The sequence below is a fragment of the Hippopotamus amphibius genome, chromosome 1 (genome assembly GCF_030028045.1).
Source record: "Hippopotamus amphibius kiboko isolate mHipAmp2 chromosome 1, mHipAmp2.hap2, whole genome shotgun sequence".
NCBI classification, from domain to species: Eukaryota; Metazoa; Chordata; class Mammalia; order Artiodactyla; family Hippopotamidae; genus Hippopotamus; species Hippopotamus amphibius.
Genome location: NC_080186.1, coordinates 213,714,775 through 213,727,320, shown reverse-complemented (window position 1 = coordinate 213,727,320; position 12,546 = coordinate 213,714,775). Strand labels below are relative to the sequence as shown.

The 12,546-nt window shown below is 39.6% G+C and overlaps 1 protein-coding gene across 1 annotated transcript in view; it reads left to right on the top strand.

The window, feature by feature from the left end:
• CMYA5 (cardiomyopathy associated 5) overlaps window positions 1-12,546 on the top strand; it is a 94,336-nt gene that overhangs the window by 62,461 nt on the left and 19,329 nt on the right. The window contains exons 8-9 of the mRNA XM_057740393.1: window positions 1,493-1,639; window positions 2,806-2,953. Coding sequence (XP_057596376.1) covers window positions 1,493-1,639; window positions 2,806-2,953 — 295 coding nt within the window. The remainder of the gene's footprint in view (window positions 1-1,492; window positions 1,640-2,805; window positions 2,954-12,546) is intronic.

Below are 12,546 nucleotides of genomic sequence, written 5' to 3'. Positions count from 1 at the left end.
GGGGGACCTATTACCATCTACCTGTCACAGCACAATAAGAAAGATGCTTTTATCCCCATTTGCAAATGAGAAAACTGATGTGAGATTAAATAATTTGCCCAAGACCACACAAATTACTCAGGACCAGGGCAGGTTTTAAATACAGATCTTTCTGACTCCAGAGTTTACATTATTTGCTTGACTCTGTGTTTGTTCTGTGATACCACACCTCACCTCGTATATCCAGTTACATCATGGAACTTCATGGCTCTCCAAGAAAAAGTGCTTCACCCCACCCCCCCACCACCATGCCCCAAACACTTACCTGTCCTGTGACTCATTCATTCAATGCCTTGAACTCTGCTGATGCCAGTTTGCTAATCTGATGGTCGAGACCGTGATACCATGCTGTGTGTAATAGGTCTCCAGTAACAAATGTTATATGCTTTGTTAAAAGGAGTACCAGGCCAGCAGGACATAGCCTAAAAGGATAATTCTATTGAAAACTACAGTCACAGGTTCTAGGCTATGGGAGAAATGTTTTTCAGTGTGTATGTCTTTGTGACATTATTTAAGCCAAACTTTCTGCACAGAAAATATAGCTCATTGGGAAAGAGTGATGCAGTTGAAGAAACCTGCTGAGTTGAAGATCTCCTAAGCTTATTTTAAAAGGGAACACTCTAGGTTTCTTGACTGGAGGGGTTTTGAAATGTGACATCCTAGAGTAATGAGAGAGGATAACTAGAATTACCATAGGCTAATTTAGAAAATTGTTCTTTTAAAACGAGAGAAATTTTCAGTGAGAATAATCATATTGGCCCAAGAGACAGGTGTTCAGAATGTTATTGAGTAACATTTACTACTAAAATATTGAAAATAAAGTAAGTAATTTTAGGAAATGTCTTGATTGAACAAAGTTATTTCTTGGAATAGTTTGTGCTCTATCACAGATGTTTAAGTACTTCTATAACTTGTGGAAATCTCTACAGTTGAAAGGATTCTGGAATTCATGAGAAGGAAGCAGGATTTGAAACTTTGAAAATCATAGTGAATACTAAAATTGTTTACTAATCTGTAAAGGTGTTTTTTAACATCATAAATTTAGAAAACATGGGATTATCCTTTTTTTATTACATACTCTCCTGAAATATTGACATTGTTTCTTAAGAATTTTCTAGAGAATATATTACTAAGATCTAAGTTAAACTCTATGCAATTTTAGCATTTGCTATTGAAATAAGTTACTTTAATTGTGGTATATGAAGCTCAGAATCTTACTAATATGCTATTATTTTCTGTTAAGTGTTCACAAGTAATACTATGTCATTCTAAATATCTTTCAGAATGCTATTGCTTTAAGTATTCTGAAGTGCTGTCTATCACCTAGTGATATCTGTAAGTTTATCTGTTTGTGTTTCCCACTGAAAAACCTGTAGATGAATTTTTCCGGTAACTATAACTTTCAGCTAACTTAGGAAGATACCATAGAGTTTATGATTGTGTTTTATGCTAGATTTGGTAGAAGAATACAGAGTGACCGTGAAAGAAAGCTACTGCGTTTTTGAAGATTTAGAACCTGACCGATGCTATCAAGTGTGGGTAATGGCTGTGAACTTCACCGGATGTAGCCTGCCCAGTGAAAGGGCGATTTTTAGAACAGGTAAAGAGATGTTAAGGGGGTGTTAGGAGACAATATCAATTCTTCACAGACTATTAAGATCAACCAATAAGCATTTGTTAAGCACCTACTGCATGCTGGGTATTGCAGTGCTGGGTTTACAGCAATGAATAAGACTGGGCTCTTCTCACGAAGCCCATACTCAAGCGAGGGAGACACAAAACAAAAGATCATAAAAAATGTGTGGTAAGGGCCGTGATCCAGAACACTCCAGAGGGGTTTCTGAGACAGGCCAGGGCAGGGGCAGGATCAGGAATGGCTTCCTAGAACTGATGCCTGAATATAATCCTTAAAGGATTAGTAGGAAGCAATGTGTTAAAGGAGTGTATTCCATTTGAAGAAGACAAATGAGCACGGGTGTCAAGGTAAGAAAGAATATGGAGGGTGCAGGATACAACAAGAATTTTGGTATTATTTCTTTGACTTAAAAGCAAGGAGAGGGAAGACATGAGGTGAGAAAGGCTAGTGTATAGAGTTCACGTTTGCTAAGGTAAGAAGCTCAGGCTCCCTCACATGGGTGCTGGGAGCCCCCCAAAGGTTTTTCAGCAACGGTATTCAGCTGGGGATAAATTCCCATGATGGACTCTTTTCACGGGGGCTGAAGCAGGTGTTGGATAAGCCAAGTTGGCTTTGCCTTTAAGATAATTGTAACTGCCTCTGGGGGAGAAATCACTTACTCCCACTGTTTTATCCTTTCTTCTTACCTTTTAAAACAAATATTTATTGGAGCACCTATTGATGGCAAGATCATGGCTAACTTTTTTTTTAAATTTTATTTATTTATTTATTATTTTTTGGGGGGTACACCAAGTTCAATCATCTGTTTATCATGGCTAACTTTTGTGTAAAGGGAGGGGACGAGAATACTTTTTTTTGCTTGTATATGTATGAAGAAACTCTGGTAGGATTTATAGGAAGCTACTTTCAGAGGCTGTTTGGGGATGGGTGAAAACTGGGCAGTTTGGAAGGCAAGGGTGAGAGGGAGACTTTTCACTGTCTACATTTTTATATCTTTTGGATTCTCAACACAGGATGTATTTTTTAATCAAAAATTAAAATAAAATCATGCCCAAGCATTCTTCCCAGCGTGCGGGGGAAGCAGGACCTCCACAGACGGCTCCACAGCTGACTTGGTTCTCTCTCTGCAGCGCCCTCCACCCCTGTGATCCGTGCCGAGGACTGTACTGTGTGTTGGAACACGGCCACCATCCGATGGCGGCCTGCCAACCCGGAGGCCACTGAGACTTATACTTTGGAGTACTGCAGACAGCGCTCTCCTGAGGGTGAGGGCCTCAGGTAAAGATCCCTCTCCACGGGGAGAGCCTGGGGTGCCAGGAACCCAGCACAGGGCTCCAAACTAACCTCTAAGCTTATGCTCATGGAGGGAGAAAAGCTTCCCCAAATCCTGCTGAGCTAATAAGCCATTGACTTGATTTGCAATTCCATCACTGTTCATCAGTGAACTCTGTTTGTAATAAAACACATGCTGCAATGCGGAATAATAACTCCCTTGTAAGAAAAATGTGTGTGTATTTTAATAAGCTAGAACATTCTTTGAGGTGTATTTAACTTGAGTCATTAAACAGGACATATGCATATGCTATGTGCTTTTTAGTAGTTCTATCAGAATAGGTACCACCTAACTCAGGAAACTAATAGCAAGCTTGTATATAATGTAAATTTAAATGTCTCCATGATATATTGGCAATATAAAGGCGCTAATTACATATATATTATCACAGAGATATACCTGCCTCTTCAAGAGCATGAAAAATATAGAGACTTTTTCAGGAAAAAAGGATTGTAAAGCTCTCTCACTAAAATTATGAAGCTAAAATTTATCAGTGAAGGGTTGTGCATCCAGTGGGCCTTTGGTAAATGTTACTTCATTTACTGGTGTGGTGTTTTCTTAACCTCCAACCCATGGCAATATGGTAACTTTGCGTTCCATGATGAATATTCGGATCATTGTTATTAATATTCATATTTTGATAGAGATATTTTTAAAAACCCAAATTTACTGAGATAAACTATTTTGGCAGGATATGGAGCTTGGAAATAATGGCATGAAATTAGACAGCTTTTTAATAAAGTGTGTTATGTAAGCTCCTATCTTCATGATCAATCAACAGCTATTTATTTAGTTATGATGTGAGGTTTCCTATGACTGAGCAATAATTATAGTTTCTTTCAAGTATGTAAAGACAGGCTTCACCAAATAATGATCAAAGGACAAATTAACGTTGAGTAGAGTGTGTATGGGTGGGATGTAGGCATTTCAGCAGAAGTGAGAATGTAGGAAAGGTACAAGAAACAACATCTCTGTTAATGTGCCGGTTGCTAGAAGGCAGTCTTCAATGATTAGCAAATGGCCGAGAGGTTAATTCAAAAAGAGAGACAGACAGACAGACCGACCGACAGAGACAGAGAGAGATGGAGGAAGAGAGAAAAAGGAAAGAGAAAGGAAGAGAGAGGGAGACGAATACAGAGACACAGGGAGAGAGAGTATAACTGGCTTCGACTGAGCGTTTACTATGTGCCAAGTCACTATTCTAAGTGCCTTATGTATGTTGCCTTATTTAATCCTCAGACGAACTCTGAGAGAAGACAGATGCTTTGAGAGGCTAGCAGCTAGTAAGTGGCAATCAGGATTCAAACTTTGTCTCGTTAGACTTCAAAGTCCAAGCTGCTCACCATTGTTGAACGTCACTCAGGAGCATCCTGGACATTCTCTGCAAAAAACTCCTGATGCTAGGAGAGCATGTGATCAGGAGTGCCTGAGTCCCAGGGCAATCTCCCCCACCATTCTCTGCCATCAGTGAGGAAAGCCCAGTTCTTTCTGAGGCACGATCAGACTGTGAAGGAGTGCTCTGGATTGACTCATCCTTGTCATAGCATCGGTCCACAGCTGACATTTGCATAAGTAATACCAGCACAGTTGGATTCTTTTTTTTTTTTTTTTTTTTATTTTATTTTTTTGGGGGTACACCAGGTTCAATCAACTGTTTTTATACACATATCCCCATATTCCCTCCCTTCCTTGACGCCCCCCCCCCTCGAGTCCCCCCCACCCTCCCTGCCCCAGTCCTCTAAGGCATCTTCCATCCTCGAGTTGGACTCCCTTTGTTATACAACAACTTCCCACTGACTATTTTACAGTTGGTAGTATATATATGTCTGTGCTACTCTCTCGCTTCTTCTCAGTTTCCCCTTCACCCCCCGCCCCCTCCCATACCTCGAGTTCTCCAGTCCATTCTCTGTATCTGCTTCCTTGTTCTTGTCACTGAGTTCATCAGTACCATTTTTAGATTCCGTATATGTGAGTTAGCATACAATATTTGTCCTTCTCTTTCTGACTTACTTCACTATGTATGACAGATTGTAGTTCTATCCACCTCATTACATATAGCTCCATCTCATCCCTTTTTATAGCTGAGTAATATTCCATTGTATATATATGCCACATCTTCTGTATCCATTCATTTGTTGATGGGCATTTAGGTTGCTTCCATGTCCTGGCTATTGTAAAGAGTGCTGCAATAAACATTATGGTACAAGTTTCTTTTGGGATTATGGTTTTCTTTGGGTATATGCCCAGGAGTGGGATCACTGGATCATATGGTAGTTCTATTTGTAGTTTTTTAAGGAACCTCCAAATTGTTTTCCATAGTGGCTGTACCAACTTACAGTCCCACCAACAGTGCAGGAGAGTTCCCTTTTCTCCACACCCTCTCCAACATTTGTTGTTTCCAGACTTTGTGATGATGGCCATTCTGATTGGTGTGAGGTGATACCTCATTGTGGCTTTGACTTGTATTTCTCTGATGATTAGTGATGTTGAGCATCTTTTCATGTGTTTGTTGGCCATCTGTATGTCTTCTTTGGAGAAATGTCTATTTAGGTCTTCTGCCCATTTGTGGATTGGGTTATTTGCTTTTTTGGTATGAAGCTGCATGAGCTGCTTGTATATTTTGGAGGTTAATCCTTTGTCCGTTGTTTCATAGGCAATTATTTTTTCCCATTCTGAGGGTTGCCTTTTAGTCTTGTTTATGGTTTCTTTTGCTGTGCAAAAGCTTTTCAGTTTCATGAGGTCCCATTCCTTTATTCTTGATTTTATTTCCATGATTCTAGGAGGTGGGTCAAAAAGGATGTTGCTTTGATGTATATCAAAGAGTGTTCTGCCTATGTTTTCCCCTAGGAGTTTTATAGTGTCTGGCCTTACATGTAGGTCTTTAATCCATTTGGAGTTGATTTTTGTGTATGGTGTTAGGAAGTGTTCTAATTTCATTCTTTTACATGTTGCTGTCCAATTTTCCCAGCACCACTTATTGAAGAGGCTGCCTTTTTTCCATTGTATACTCGTGCCTCCTTTGTCAAAGATAAGGTGCCCATATGTGTTTGGGCTTACTTCTGAGTTCTCTATTCGATTCCATTGATCTTCCTTTCTATTTTTGTGCCAGTACCATACTGTCTTGATCACTATGGCCTTGTAGTATAGTTTGAAGTCAGGAAGCCTGATTCCACCAACTCCATTTTTCCTTCTCAAGATTGCTTTGGCTATTCGGGGTCTTTTGCGTTTCCATACAAATCGTAAGATTTCTTGCTCTAGTTCTGTGAAAAATGCCATTGGTAATTTGATCGGGATTGCATTGAATCTGTAAATTGCTTTGGGTAGTACAGTCATTTTCACGATGTTGATTCTTCCAATCCAGGAACATGGTATGTCCCTCCATCTGTTTGTGTCATCTTTGATTTCTTTCATCAATGTCTTAAAGTTTTCTGCATACAGATCTTTTGCCTCCTTAGGCAGGTTTATTCCTAGGTATTTTATTCTTTTTGTTGCAATGGTGAATGGGAGAGTTTCCTTAATTTCTCTTTCTGCTCTTCCGTTGTTAGTGTATAGGAATGCAAGAGATTTCTGTGCATTAATTTTGTATCCTGCTACTTTACTAAACTCATCAATGAGTGCTAGCAGTTTTCTGGTAGAGTCTTTAGGGTTTTCTATATATAATATCATGTCATCTGCAAAGAGTGACAATTTTACTTCTTCTTTTCCAATTTGGATTCCTTTAATTTCTTTTTCTTCTCTGATTGCTGTGGCTAACACTTCCAAAACTATGTTGAATAACAGTGGTGAGAGTGGACACCCTTGTCTTGTTCCTGTTCTTAGAGGGAATTCTTCCAGTTTTTCTCCATTGAGAACAATGTTGGCTTTTGGTTTGTCATATATGGCTTTTATGATGTTGAGGTAATTTCCTTCTATGCCCATTTTCTGGAGAGCTTTTATCATAAATGGATGTTGAACTTTGTCAAAAGCTTTTTCTGCATCTGTTGAAATGATCATATGGTTTTTATCCTTCAAGTTGTTGATATGATGTATCACGTTGATTGATTTGCATATATTGAAGAATCCTTGCATCCCAGGGATAAACCCCACTTGATCGTGGTGTATGATTTTTTTAATGTGCTGTTGCAGTCTGTTAGCTAGTATTTTGTTGAGGATTTTTGCATCTATATTCATCAGTGATATTGGTCTGTAGTTTTCTTTTTTTGTGACATCTTTGCCTGGTTTTGGTATCAGGGTGATGGTAGCCTCGTAGAATGAGTTTGGGAGTGCTCCGCCTTCTGCAATATTTTGGAAGAGTTTGAGAAGGATAGGTGTTAACTCTTCTCGAAATGTTTGATAGAATTCGCCTGTGAATCCATCTGGTCCTGGGCTTTTGTGTGTTGGGAGATTTTTAATCACTGCCTCAATTTCTGTACTTGTGATTGGTCTGCTCATGGTTTCTATTTCTTCCTGGTTCAGTCTTGGAAGATTGTATTTTTCTAAGAATGTATCCATTTCTTCCAGGTTATCCAATTGATTGGCATATAGTTGCTTGTAGTAGTCTCTCATGATCTTTTGTATTTCTGAGGTGTCCGTTGTGACTTCTCCTTTTTCATTTCTAATTCTGTTGATTTGCATCTTCTCCCTTTTTTTCTTGATGAGTCTGGCTAATGGTTTATCAATTTTGTTAATCTTCTCAAAGAACCAGCTTTTAGTTTTATTTATTTTTCTTATGGTTTCTTTCCTTTCTTTTTCATTTATTTCTGCTCTGATCTTTATGATTTCTTTCCTTCTGCTCACTTTGGGGTTTCTTTGTTCTTCTTTCTCTAGTTGTTTTAGGTGTAAGGTTAGGTTGTTTATTCGATCATTTTCTTGTTTCTTAAGGTAGGACTGTATTGCTATAAACTTCCCTCTTAGAACTGCTTTTGCTGCGTCCCATAGGTTTTGGGTTGTTGTGTTTTCGTTGTCATTTGTTTCTAGATATTTTTTGATTTCCTCTTTGATTTCTGTAGTGATTCCTTGGTTGTTTAAGAGTGAATTGTTTAGCCTCCATGTGTTTGTATTTTTTGCAGTTTTTTTCCTGTAATTGATATCTAGTCTCATGGCATTGTGGTCTGAGAAGATGCTTGATATGATTTCAATTTTCTTGAATTTGCTGAGGTTTGATTTGTGACCCAAGATGTGATCTATCCTGGAAAATGTTCCATGTGCACTTGAGAAGAAAGTGTAGTCTGTCATTTTTGGATGGAATGTCCTATAAATATCAATGAAGTCGAGATGGTCTAATGTGTCATTTAAAGCTTGTGTGTCTTTATTTATTTTCTGTTTGGATGATCTGTCCATTGATGTAAGTGGGGTGTTCAAGTCTCCCACTATAATTGTGTTACTGTCGATGTCCCCTTTTATAGCTGTTAGCATTTGCCTTATGTATTGAGGTGCTCCTATATTGGGGGCATAGATATTTACCATTGTGATATGTTCTTCTTGGATGGATCCCTTGATCATTATGTAGTGCCCTTCCTTGTCTCTTTTAATAGTCTTTACTTTCAAGTCTAATTTGTCTGATATGAGTATTGCTACTCCAGCTTTCTTTTGACTTCCATTTGCATGGAATATCTTTTTCCATCCCTTCACTTTCAGTCTATATGTATCCCTTGGTCTGAAGTGGGTTTCTTGTAGGCAGCATATAGAAGGGTCTTGTTTTTGTATCCATTCAGCCAGTCTGTGTCTTTTGGTTGGAGCATTTAATCCATTGACATTTAAAGTGATTATTGACATGTGTGTTCCAATTCCCATTTTCTTAATTGTTTTGGGTTTGTATTTGTAGGTGTTTTCCTTTTCTTGTGTTTCCTACTTAGAGAAGTTCCTTTAGCACTTGTTGTAAGGCTGGTTTGGTGGTGCTGAATTCTCTTAACTTTTGCTTGTCTGGAAAGCTTTTGATTTCTCCCTCAAATCTGAATGAGATTCTTGCTGGGTAGAGTATTCTTGGCTGTAGGTTTCTCTCTTTCAGGACTTTCAGTATATCCTGCCATTCCCTTCTGGCCTGCAGAGTTTCTGTAGAAAGGTCAGCTGTTATCCTGATGGGTTTTCCCTTATATGTTGTTTGTTGCTTTTCTCTTGCTGCTTTTAATATTTTTTCTTTGTGTTGAATTGTCGTTAGTTTGATTAATATGTGTCTTGGTGTATTTCTCCTTGGGTTTATTCTGTATGGGACTCTCTGTGCTTCTTGGACTTGGTGAATTATTTCCTTTCCCATGTTGGGGAAGTTTTCCACTATAACCTCTTCAAATATTTTCTCAGGCCCTTTCTTGTTTTCTTCTTCTTCTGGGATGCCTATAATTCGAATGTTGGTACGTTTAAGGTTATCACTGAGGTCTCTGAGGCTGTCTTCTAGTCTTTTTATTTTTTTTTCTTTTTCCTGCTCTGTGGCGTTTATTTCTCCCATTCTATCTTCCAACTCACTTATTCGTTCTTCTGCCTCAGTCATTCTGCTGGTTATAGCATCTAGAGTATTTTTAATTTCAGTTATTTTGTTATCCATTGCTGTTTGTTTTTCTGAGTTCTTATGAACTGTTTCTTGTACTTTCTCTATTTTGTTATCGAGATTTTGTATCATTTTTACTATCATGACTCTAAATTCTTTTTCAGGCATTTTTCCTATTTCCTCCTCATTTATTTGGTCTTGTGGGTTTTTTTCCTGCTCCTTTGCCTGCATGGTGTTTCTTTGTTTCCTCATGGTTGTCCAAGCTTTTGGGGTTGCTTGTCCTGGTGATAGAGGTGTTTATAGAAGACTGTCCAAGCCTCAGACTAATGTCCAAGTATTGGATTAGACGAATATTCAGTCGGGAGGAGGATGGGAAACCGGCACAGTGACGGCCTCGGTGGGTCTGAAACTGTCTGTGGCTGCTATGGTGTCTCCAAGCATGTCTGCACTGCTTGTCCCTGAAGGAGCCCGAGGGCACCAGGACCAGGCTGACGGGGAGCCTGGGGCGCGGGCAGGGGCAGATGGTTCTCAGGAAGGAGCGTGAGGAGGTGAGGGCTGAGCAGCGGCCAAGAAGGGAGCCAGGCAGGGTCGCAGGGATCCAGTTGGATTCTTAAATCAGCAGAAATCTGGAAAGCCTGAGACCTAGTAGCCATTTCACTGAGGGAACTGTGATGTCATCTCATAAATGTGGCTACAGGGAGAAGGGAAAGGGGGGACAGAGGGGGGAATGACATCACGGAGGGCCTTCAACATGCCAGGAACTGTGCTAAATCTCATCTAACCCTCTCCACAGTTCTAGGAGGGAGGTCATGACGTCCACGAAATGAGACTCAGAGAAGTGAAATAATTTGGTCAAAGTATTATAAGGTGGTGTGAGAGTTTGGAGTCAGGATGCAAATTCAGAGTTGCCTGACAGCTGGGAGTTATTGTGTATCCTTGATTTCCTTTGGCACGTGAAAAATATAGATGTAAAGAGAGAATGTAGTACCATTCAAAACCCCTTTAATTAATGTTTTTTTCTTCCTCTGATCACCCTGAGACCCTCAAAAAAAAGTCTAGTTGATATCAACAATGAACAATGCATTCCAAACAAATCCTTCATCAAAGCCAGAGAAATCGATGACTGTTCCATTTCTAGGGTAAAAATGGCCATCTACCAATTTCATTAAGACAGAAGTTGAGCTTATTAAAACATGACGTCATTAGTTTATCCCTTTGAGACGTTGCCAGTGGGTTCATCTTTCTTTTTCTTGCCAAAGGAGAGCAAGTGAGAGGCTGGATAAGCAGAAGTTTATAGAAGTTATGGAGCAATACAAGAATCCTTTGTTATTGAGTGGATATGAGCCAGCAAGTCTAGAAGTGCAGGGAAATTCCACATGCAGAGCCTTGTTGTTGGTAGTTTGGGGCTATGTTGGAGATGGAGCTCTTTTCCAATTAGGTGCTAAAAGACTCCTCGGTGCCAGGAGGTAGAGTGGTATGTTCAATCTACAGCCCAGGGGTGACTCTCCAGGCTCTCTGGATCCCTGCTGAATCTCACAATAGTTAATTTTTTGAGGCAAGCACAATTTTGTTGGCCACAAATCACTACCCTGTTCGTTTGATGTCTCCTGCTGACACACCACATCAGAGTCATCCCTCACAAATACAAGAAGCCTCAATGCTTTATACTTTTGGTTGGCATCAACAGACCATGAAATAATTCATCCTTAATTTCAGAGGCCCAGGGCTGCAAAAGTCATTTGTATCTCTTTTGGTTCCCCAATTTAAGAGTTCAAGAGGGAAGGAAAATTCTACTCTTTTGGAGTGGCCATGTGTCTTAGGTCTTTGACCATCTGGTTCTTAAAACCAACGTTAAAACATTCCTTACAATGTCTGATGGTTCAAAACTCTACAAAACGTTAACTATTTAACTATCATTTACATTGCCCAATCTCTAGATGTCAGCCGTAGACAGCTAGTCAGACAGTGCAATTCATGAACAAAGAACCTCAACACTTGATCACCCCTGGCCAACAAAGGCAAACAACCCCTACTTTTTCATTCTGTTAGAACCACATTCTTCACTTTGGTTTTCTGCATTGCAGTGCATAATTGAAGTTATTTTGTATCTTGGAAAGAACAGCAAGCCCAGGATTGTCTGATCCCACTCACTAGTTGGCTCCATGAAGGGATTATTATGTAAAGTTGTAGCCTCAGTGCCTCAGACAGTGTCTGGCATATTGTAGCTACTCAATACATAATATTGACACCAGCAAGAAAAGTTAGGTCAGCTTTGAGGATAATCTCTTATTCAAAATGGGAAAAAAATAAACTGTGCCAACAAAGTAAAGAAGAATGGTGAATGAGTTAATTTTAGGGCTCGGGTACTTAACTAGGAGATAGGACTAGTCTAACCTGTGGGCTGGAAACCTTTTCATGGATCACTTATAGAGAAGCACGCTTGTAATCTTGTTTACCCATTGGTTACATAACCCTTACATACATTTTAGGTTCTATGCAAAACCCCTATGCTAAATTAGATGCAAAAACAAACAAAACACAAAAAAACCCCACAAAAAACTGGGTAAGGATAGGAACCTTACCTATGCAGCTGTTTATTAAAGGTCTATTTAATGAGTGAATGAGTAGATGGATGATGGCATTAGCCAATGTCCTTTTGTCTTGCCAACTCCAAGTCATCTGACTGGCTGGAATCTCTAGCAAAGGAGAGATGGAGAGCTAAAGAGAACTAAGAACTAAATGAATTTACATCCCATTCTCACCCTCAATCCCTGAAAAGACAGACAGCCTTAAAAGCTCTGGTCTGGAGTAGGAAGAGAAGTTGAAAGGAAATGGCAAGGGAGAAAAGGATGAGTGATATGAAATCACACATACACACACAGAGGGCACTGATTACCCTTTGGATCAGGGAGTCTAATTTTGGTTGCTAGGACAGAAACATCCATCTTCGGACCTACATTCACTCTCTCAGTATGATGGCCTCTAGAAATTCCAATTTAAGACCAAAGGTGCTGGTTAACCTCTTGGAGTAGGTGTTTGAATGCAGTGAGCCTACTGTGCTCCCGAGTTCCCTGACGT